This window comes from Pundamilia nyererei, unplaced genomic scaffold (genome assembly GCF_000239375.1).
Source record: "Pundamilia nyererei isolate P.nyererei 1_Seehausen unplaced genomic scaffold, PunNye1.0 scaffold00081, whole genome shotgun sequence".
NCBI classification, from domain to species: domain Eukaryota; kingdom Metazoa; phylum Chordata; class Actinopteri; order Cichliformes; family Cichlidae; genus Pundamilia; species Pundamilia nyererei.
This window is the reverse complement of record NW_005187482.1, coordinates 1695734-1706026: the sequence shown is the minus strand read 5'-3', so window position 1 is coordinate 1706026 and position 10293 is coordinate 1695734. Positions and strand designations below refer to the sequence as shown.

The 10293-nt window shown below is 40.2% G+C and overlaps 1 protein-coding gene across 1 annotated transcript; it reads right to left on the bottom strand.

Moving 5' to 3' along the window:
• Positions 1-694: 694 nt before the first annotated feature.
• On the bottom strand, positions 695-5539 carry LOC102204789 (zinc finger protein Gfi-1b-like). The gene is made up of 6 exons (XM_005738050.1): positions 5307-5539; positions 4228-4504; positions 3812-3981; positions 2295-2438; positions 2032-2197; positions 695-1927 (listed from the first exon to the last, which is right to left on the bottom strand). Exons 2-6 carry the CDS (start codon positions 4484-4486, stop codon positions 1731-1733), a joined length of 936 nt encoding a protein of 311 aa, XP_005738107.1. The 5' UTR covers positions 4487-4504; positions 5307-5539; the 3' UTR covers positions 695-1730.
• Between the last annotated feature and the right edge of the window lie 4754 nt (positions 5540-10293).

Genomic DNA, 10293 nt, shown 5'->3' with positions numbered 1-10293 from the left:
GGGCTGAATTAGGGGGCGGTTTAACTTTGCCTAATTTTCCAGTGTTTGACAGGAAAGCAAACACTCATTTTCAAAGTTATGTTTAAACAGTCATAGTGAAAAAAGTTAGACTTGGCTCTTGGTTTTATCGTTACAGGATCATATAAGCCTGCAAATTTCAACTGTATTTTTGGTAAGTTGGAAAGGCAGATCAGTTCTTGTCACATTTATAGTGGTAAAATAAAAGGACAGTTGAATAATTAATAATTAATAATAATTAATCCATCATCCACATCAACATAATGAATATGAAATAAAGATGTAAAGAACATAACTCCATAATATGGCCCAAGCCTTGAAAAGGACAGCATATTTTAAGATTGGAAAATATTGCTTATTTTTCCCAAAATTACCATGAAATTGCTCGCTATCCAGAATTCATTCACAATATTTACATCTGCTTAAACTTACTTAAATTTACTTACAGTATAATAAACTTTTTACCGCCTTATACCAGTGTCACTGCCTTTAAGCTTTTGTAGCTAAATATAATTAGATTGTAGTTTTAAATAAAATACACTGAAATTACATTTAATTACAGGGGACTTAAGCTCTCAGTCTACTTTGATATTTATTATTGTCTGATTTGATACATTTAAAAAAATAATACGTGATTAACGGAAGACTGACATGGACAGGAGCTGTGTAGGGACAGACTCCGAGCTTAAAGACTCAGCAGCTCTCGTTTCATGTGATAAAGAAAATGGTTTTAATGATGGAAGCCTCCTTTCATGTCTTATGGTCATAGTTTAAAGCACGACATCACAGGAAAGCAGCTGCATAGAAACATTGACATTTTGATATGAAAACGCACATTTGCAATTCAGCCCAGCAGCCTGTGTTACAAATATGTGTCTCATATTTGTAACTAAACTGCTGAACCTGCTGACATTTGGGTGGGATGTGATCATTCTTAAACTTGAACTCTGGGTAGATCTTCAGTACACTTTAATACACATGTGCTCACATAAGCACGGCCTGTCTTGGAGCTACCTGCTAAGATAGATGGCTGGTTGGTGTAGAAAGAAAACAGTTCCTGTGTGATTTTTGTTGGTTTTTCTTCTCAATTAGCCATTGCTGCTGCTTTAAACTGCAAGACACCAATTACTTCAATTAGCTTAAAGATAAGGCACACAACTCTGCGGCTGATATACCAAAACAGGAAGGATGTCTTTTGTTCTTTTTTAAGCGACTGACCACTTTAATGTAACAATATTGCAACTTTAAACACTTTTACCAAATGTGCTGTTGAAATGGTAACAAAGTGTTTTTATTTTATTTTTATAAAGCAAATTCAAACTAGACTTCATGTGCATGCAGTAGTCAAGGGGAATCCTGTGAGTGATCACTGTGAGTCATCTGTGTCATGACCCAGCAGCAGGACATTAAGCATGCTCTTCAGTCAGTAATGGGACAATCACGCACAGGCGCACGTATATTGCAATGGAAATAACATCTCATTACCTTCGGAACACGTTTGCTTTGCAAAAAATCTTTAGAAAATAACCTTATCATCATTTGTGAATGACTTTTGGGAGTTTTAATCAAAGATGTCCCTGTAGAGTTCTTCAAGCTAACCAGTCTGCCTTTATTCCCTTCTAAGCATGTTATTACTAAAAGCATATTTTTCAGACTTTTACATTTACAACAGATGTCACCCTGCCCACTTTTACTTTCTTTGCTTCATGGGCTCAGGTTTGAGTGTACATGTCCCCGTAACCACACTGCGTCTCTTGGTGGCGCTGTAGATCAACCCTGCGCTGGAAGCTGAGCTGACAACGGGGGCAGCTGAACGGCCGATAGCTGCTGTGCTTTCGGCTGTGGGTGATGAGGTTGGAGCTTTGGCTGAATCCTTTACCGCACACCTTACACACATGCGGTTTCTCACCTGAGCAGATGAGGGAAAAAAAGGGGGCAGGAGAACTTTTTTTTTTTTTTCAGAGCTGGAGCATTTAAGAGCAAGGTTTAAATCAAACTGTTGCGTTCACCCACCTGTGTGTATGAAGGTGTGTTTCTTCATGTCTGACTTCTGGTGGAACCTTTTGCCACAGTACTGGCAGGGGTAGGGTCGAGTGTCTGAGTGGATGAGGAGGTGGGTTGACAAGGTGGACGAACGCTTGAACACCTTTCCGCACACCTTGCAGCCAAAACTACGCTCCTGCACATTTATACACACAAACACACAGCTATTAAGAACCATGTTGATTAGCTTGGTTCAGCTTATTATGAGTCTGAGTATTATCAGGCTACTGTACCTTAGCTCTACCATAGCTGCTGATTGTTCTGAAGCCAAAGGGCATGTGGGAGATGTCTGTGGCCGTGGGGGATGTTGCCAGTGGAGAAGAGAAAACATTACAAACCTGTAGACCACCTCCTGGTATTAAGACTTCTGAAAGGGACTGTGGGAGGCAGACAATGAAGAAGAATACTAGTGAGAAGCTATTTAAATAAGGGGAATTTAAACAGCTCATCAGTATGGAAAATTGCTTTGTATCAAAACGCCATTGCCTTGGAAATACGATTGCAACAAGTAATCAGTGTCTAATGTTAGTGTACTGTTGCATTTCATTTGTTCGATCCATAATAAAACAACGAGAGGCACTTGTAAGCAGATTTTGGCACCGAGGGCAGAGCTGGGCTGGCTGCTTCCTTCTCGTCTCCAGTCGTTGGGTTATAACTTATCTCATCTATCTCGTTTCCCAAAATGTCAAAGCTTTCACAAAACATGATGAGCTACAGCTGTGCCAATTCTCCAGTGGTGCTCAAACAGTGTGCACAATCATTTAAAAGTGCAATTGTTTTTGTGAGTAACCAAAGTAAATGGCAATATTCCTTGCAGGCTGCATCTGACTGGCGCATGTAGGTTGATGCAATATTGCATGAACTGTTACTTTCAGCTTTCTAAGCATGCTCTGCAAACACTGCACTCACTCTTCGTTTGTTTCCAGACGGCGCCTGTTAAAGCACCTCGATTGTTTAAATTGAATTTCATCTTCAGCAAAACATTTGAATAAAGGTAATAAAAGGTCTTTTCTTAATATTTGGAGAACACGCGGCTTAGGCGTCAGCCAGCTTTGCATTAATTATCTATTATAATAAACCTTTTGTATTTGCGATGCTGCTAGAAGTCACAATAAATAGTTAAAACTTGTGAACACATACCGCTGTTATAAGCAAATGTGTCATCTGTTCAATAATAAGATGTGCCAAAAATACATTTGTCATATTTAGAAATTATTATAAAGATCCTCAAATATTCCGTATCATTCTGTCCAGGAGGGCATTAGCAAATATTTCCAGCTCACACAAACAGGGTCAACAACAAAATCCTGTTTTGTTTTGTTTTTTAATCTTTTATGTCTTTTTATAGACTATTGAAATGAGTGTGAGCTCAAAAATCCAACATCAGCTCCAGTTAGGAAACAGGACAGCTGATTACAAATGATGTTCAATTTGAACAGCATAAACGTTTTTTAGACTGTCATCGATGCTGATTCAAAAAGCAGAGAGATTTTTCTGGATATGAGCTTCCAACTTAGCATACAGCTTATGATCGTATACGAACGCGTGCATTCTAAATGCAAACAAAACCTTCTTATCAATAAAGTTTTAGAGAGATCAGGACTCATTTCAAATTCCTCCTCATGAGAATGCACAGACAGATGAAGCGGTTCAGAGTATTCTCTCCACTTGTGATTTCTTTTTCTCTGTGACACTGATAAGAACATCAACAGCAAAGACTAATAATTCTCACAACCCACAGGCCTCCTACCTTCTCGCACAGCGGGCAATCACTGACGGGGGATTTGAGGTCAGTGTGCGATGTGTGGTTGACTAACATGAAGACCAGTCTCTCCAGCTCTCGCTCTCTCTCAGATGCTTGGTGTCTGTCTGCCAACCACGGCGAGACCAGCAGAGGAGCGTTTATTTTCTCCAAGGGGGCTTTTTTTTAAGAATGAGAATACAAATGTCATTAGTTCATTGATGTGTGAATCATTCTGAACCATTTTTGCATTTCTTTTTGTGGCTTTGAGTACAAGAAAAACAAAGAACTTTGGTGTAAGCGGAATCCGTTTGGTATTGTTTTAAATAACAAGCCACATTGACACACATTGCGTATTTACTGTGGTAGTATTTCAAGCTCAGGTATACACAGACATACACAAACAATGCTAGAAATATTCATACCTGAAGGCCAACGGTCCTGCGTGGGGTCACTGTGAGATCGGACCGCCACCCGACTCCACGGCAAGTAGGCTTCGGCCGCAAAATCTTTGACCCCATAGATGGGGGACGAAGGCTGCGCAGCATCTTCAGGACGTCTGCCGTCCCTTCCAGCCACTGGCACCTCAGCATCTCTCTGGGATAGGCACTGCTGTCTAAAGGCATCCTTAGACGGGCTGAGGAGGTGAGTCCTTTTACTCTTGACGAGGAACGATCTTGGCATGGCAGAGTGTCGACTGAACTGATGGGAGGCAAAAAAAAATCATGTATCAGAAAGCTGCAGGAGTCTGATAAGCCAACTCTTTCATGTCACTTTTAGAGCCTCGTGCACATAGATGTCGTGCACCTGTACGTGTTCAGTTACAATGCCAAAGCTTGAGGTTTCCTTAAGAAATACAGCCTGCCACCTGCACAAAGCCCTCAGTGAGGATAACCCTGTTGTGGTGTCATACATCTTCTAAACTGACACTTCTGCTACTTTTTATACTTTTATTTGAAGTGCAAACAATATATTTAGATGTTCTCTCTCTTTTTTTAAGAACAATAACAGCAGCGGCGCCATTAAGGATTTTGACCTCGCATGTTGACTCGCACATTTTCAAAATGAAACAAGTGCGTGCACAAAACAACTGATTCATATTGTGACCGACCTTTTTTGTTTTAGTCACCACATAAGGGGTGAATATTTGTAGCTCTGAAATTTAGCATTATAAAATTTCATTTATTTAACAAGGAAGAGAAGATCCTGAAAATGAAAACAGAAAAGACAACTAGGCGAGGCAACAGCATGGATGTAAAACTAGTTTATTTAAACTTGCTAAAAAATGTTGCCTCTAAATCTTCCGCTAGCTTTAGCCTGAGTGACAGTAGGTAACAATATTTTAACCTCGCTATGTACTGAAATAATATCCTGCACAAATGTCACAGTGCACCAGATGATTACATTTGTCATGTTTTAGGTGCAAATAGAAATGTGTAAAAATATAGCTGAGATTAACTATGACACAGTAACAAGTGGATACCAGATAAATTGCTCTTCTTACCTCTGTATTGCGCAGCTGAAGTGTTTCTTGTGTCCTTGTAGATGACAACGTCCTCTTTTCACTTTCTCACACCCATCGACTGATGACATGACACAAAGAGATTTGATTTGATTTTGAAAGGCTGCTGAACATTGTTTGACTGGAGGCACAAGGTGGCAAAATGCCCTGACCCGTTCGCATCTATTAGTAAAAAATGAGTTATTTTCACTGTAAGCATCTTTTTAACAGCCAGTTTTATAGGAGTTTTTTGTTTTTGTTGTGTTTTTTTTTTACCCCAATAAAATACAAACCTAAACAAAAATAAATAAATAAATAAAAATGTAAAATTATAAAAGAAAGGGTTGATCAGCTGGTGTCTTGGGGCTATCAGTTAAGTTGTCATGATGCCAAAGTCACAATGAAACCTTATTTAATGTGGGAGAAATTTGCTTGTGTCACTGCTGGATTTAATGACTATATATGTGGGCGTACTTGTAAATACACCAAGCATTCTCTGGAAAGTTTGAATATCTCATTGTTCTCATGTGAACATCTGAACCTTTACTTCTGAGACACTGAGGTAGCAGTTACACAGTAGACCTACCTGTCGTGTGTATGAGCGTGTGGGAGTGTTTTATGTGGTGTCCCCCTATCCCACACAGTTTTAGTTTATATTTTTATTTTTTATTCTTCCCTAAATTATACCTGAACCCATACAGCTAACATTTTCAGCCTTAAAAAACCTTCCATTACATGGTATAATCGTACACTTTATGTGTAATCTTTTTTTTTTAAGTAAGCTACACTTTGTAAATGTTTAGAAGCAATTAATCATGTAAATAATTAATAAATTATGTTGTAAATAAAATAAAGGGCAAAATAGCTGAGTCACTGTGTCGCTTATTCAACTTCCTTCTTCTTCTTCCAAAGACAAGACGCACCCCCGCCCATCTATACAGTTACCAGAATTAACTAAAATAACCAAAGTAACAAGTTTGAAAGAGGTACTAGTTTATTTTTAAAGCATTGCAAAGGTTAGTTGAAGTACATTGTTATCATGCACCAAATCTCTATCTATGTGTTTCGGTGCTTCATCATGAGACGATTCCTCCTTGTACGTCTTTAGACTCCTGAGGGTTCTCATCTACATCAGCTATGTCATCATGTTGCTTGGCAATCATCTGATCCATTTTTTTTACCATTTAGACACTCCTACTGTTTTAGTTTCATATCCACAAAAGCTGAATTATGCAGGATATATTATGACACCATCTCGTTGCCTAGCATTCACCTAGCAACTGGCTAAAATGACTTGTTTTTATCATATAAATTGCATCTGCTGCCCCTGTTTTTTGTGTTTTTCTTTGTTACTTGTCTCAGTTTGCCAAACGCCTGAACAGGCCAAACTAAACTCCAGCATGGAAATGTACAAGTTCTTATAGTTTACAAATACCCCAACATTTGAACACACTTTACAAACATGTGACATTTTCAGTGTAAAAATGATCCCAAATTATATTAATTATGGTTCCCAGAACCAAATCTACAATCTACAAGAAAAGTAATAAATAAATATGCATATATATGGCAAAGGAAAAAACTAGTGCTTTTCACTGTACATCAAACACAGCCTACCTTCCTTGAACTGAAGGGGAAGTACTTTACCCTTTATGTACCCAGCACAGCATAATCTATGTCTGCTTTTCTCTAAAACGCTTAAAGAAGACTAGAAAAAAAATAATCTACTTTATCTGTACTGATATCACAGAAATCAGTATCATAAACTAATCAGTTCTTCATTTATCTTGATCATAATAAAAATACCACGTCTGATAAAAACACCCTCCCAGGGAAGATCGGGCTTATTTCGAGTGACAGAAGAGAGAAAAACAACCAATCAAACTGAAGGCACAGACAGAAATAGATCAGAATTTCACAGCTCATTCTACAGCTTGCATGTGCGAATGCTAAGCAAAAGCGGAATCTCTTGAATCTTTGCCCAAATTTTAGCCCCAAAAATGTTCAAACCCCTTGACTGACAGCAGAAAAATTCTTAAATTGTACTACTTACAGGCTTCAAGATGTTACTATTCATAAAAAAACACTTAGAATCAGCATATGTGCAGATGGCATGTAAGTTTAGTAGAAGCCACAGCACTTGATCAAATGCAGATTATAATTAGCCCAGATGTTAGCTTGCCCTGTTTGTACAGCTTTTAACAGCGTGCCCCCTGTGGGCATGACGAACTCTCGGCTGTTTCTCTGAAACTTACTTGGGAAAAGTACCACGCTTTTCATATCTCATAAACTCCACACGACCTCTCAATTTTACACTATTGCTTATCATTTTACAAGATGAATACCCTTGTTTGTCTGGAAATGTCAGCCATAAAGAGTAATTAAATGTACAAGATGAAAACATCTTCTATCATCTATCCTATCTACCTTTGTATCTAAGGTATGTTAGTCACTGCTTAAGAGTTTGACTGTCATTAACAACAAAGAAGACTTTGAAATTTCTTTGACTTCTTTGACTTTTTTGCCAAATTATCAGCAAAATTGTCAGAATTCCCCAATGCAAGTTCTCACTGACACAACTGGAAAAAATGGCATTTCTGAACAGATATCTTCTGGAGCCCGAATCTGACCTCAGACTGAAATCAAATCAAAGGCACATGAACTGAAACCAACGCTTTTCTCCGTGTGGCTGTATTTTTGCAAGCAACTCATCTGACTCCTGGTGTGAGCAGCACAAACTGAAGCTGAGTTCCCCTTGATGTGCACAAAGACAGGCATGTCAGAGCACTGTGGTTGATGTGGTGGGGGGCTGGCAACCTTTTCCCAGGGGCTTTCAGGGAGAGCAGACGAGAGGAGTGCAGGGAGCCGAGACGGGCTGGTGGGTTCGGTGGGTTTTCAACTTCATTTGTTTTGGGGGGTTCAGGGGCTGCTCGTTCCCCCGATGGTGGCAGAAAACTGCCTTTCTAGGAACCTGAAACCTGAAGCAGAGCGAGGCAAGAAAAAACAATTGTAGGCAAAAGTTCATTTTCCTTTTGTTTTGATCCAGATGTTTACTCGCTGTGATAGTCTGGAGTATAGTACTTTATATTTTACTTGTCCTTTATTATAAGGTAAACATGACATAAGTACTACAGTACCTCAAGTGACTACACACACACACACACACATACATATATAGTCTCATTACATGTGGTATAAAACTAGCATTATAGCATTTCACACAAAGAACATTATACCAACAGTCACGCCTGGTGCTGGTAGTGTGATGGCAGACTGGGGTTTCAGTATCTGGATGACTTTCTGTATTGATGGTACCATGAATTCTGTTCTTTACCCAGAATTTATATTTCTATGTGATTTTTTTTTTATTTTCCCGTGTTTGTCTTTTAGTTAATCTATTCAGCGGTGTGTCCATTTTATACTTCCCTTGTGAGAAACTTCAAATTAACTCTTACTTACATTTCCTTGCTCCAGTTTCTATCCTTGCACTATCATACTCTCCCCTCTATCATCTGTATGGCACAAGTCGGGATACCAACTTTCACGTTTTGACAGGATACCTCAGGAGGTTCATTGTTGTCAACAATGGCAAAAAGTCTGGTGTCAGTAGATGCAAGCAGAAAGGCTGGTCCAGGATGCTTTGGTTGCAGAGGCTGGGGCTGCAGAGGGCAATAGGCAGCTCTGGAGGCTGGGGTTGAGGCTGTGGCCTGGTTGCCCTCAGCAGCTGGGACAGGTGTAGTGTGCTCAGTCTCTGGGTTTGCCAGCCCACATTCAGTCTCTCACTGGGACCTAGCATCGAAACACTCTGTTGGCCCAGTGCTGACTGACACAGGTACAGAAACAATGTGCACCTAGCAGCTCTTGTCTTTAGTGTCTCCAGTCTTTGTGTCAATCAATCCAGGACGGAACCTCAGAGTGGACCTAGCATTGATTGCACTCAGAGCTAGCCACAGTCTGGTTGACTGACCCAGGTGGGAAGACCTTCGGTGCTTGGCTTCTGCTGCAGTGTTCAGGCTTACCGAGGCGTTACCAGCGACCACATTTGCTCTTTGAGGATGGCAAAACAGATAAAGCAGGCTCAGAAAGGTGGCTAGCTATCACTGCAGCTGGTGGGTGGTTAGCTGGAAACATTAGACAGGGGAAGAAATGATGGCAGGAAAACTGAAACTCAAGGGATTTAATTAATTACGGAAGATATTTAATAATGAACAGAATTTGAAAGTCGAAAGAGATAAAGACAGGGTCAAAAACCCAGGACCATCACACATTCATGCTCAAAAACTCTCTATTGTGCCTGAATTAAAGCACTTGTGCAAAGAAGAGTGGGCCAAATGTCAGTATGTGTTGCTGGAGGATGCAAGGTACAGACGCAGAGGCAGATGGAGGCTAACAAAAGGCGAGCCCGTTATTGAACTGATGAAAAACCAACATGAGACAAAACAGAAATCAAAACAGAACCCAAGTTTGAACCAATAAACTGACACAGGGCAAAGAGACACATCGGTACAAAGACCATGGGACAAAATGATGCTGGTGAACTGAACAGTACGCTCTGGCAAAGACGATACACAGGGGAGAGCGGGGCAGAGAGGAAACAGGTGGGAAACACAGCGAGAGCAAATCTGGAATAATGAGACGAGGGAAGCTAAACTCAACAAAACACACAAGGAAAACAGACCCCACACAGACCCCAAACACACACACACACACACACACACACACACACACACACACACACACACACACACACTTGGATTCTGTGCTTATTTATATTTCCATGCACACACACGTTGGAGGTGTTTGCTCCGTTCTGTCACACTCCGACTGTCACTCTCTCAGTCTTAGTCCAACTACCCTCCTCCACACCCCAGCAGCTACTAAAACAAGGGAAAGAGGTCATTACACACGCACATACAGTATGTATGCGTGTGTGTGTGTGTGTGTGTGTGTGTGTGTGTGTGTGTGTGTGTGTGTGTGTGTGTGTGTGTGT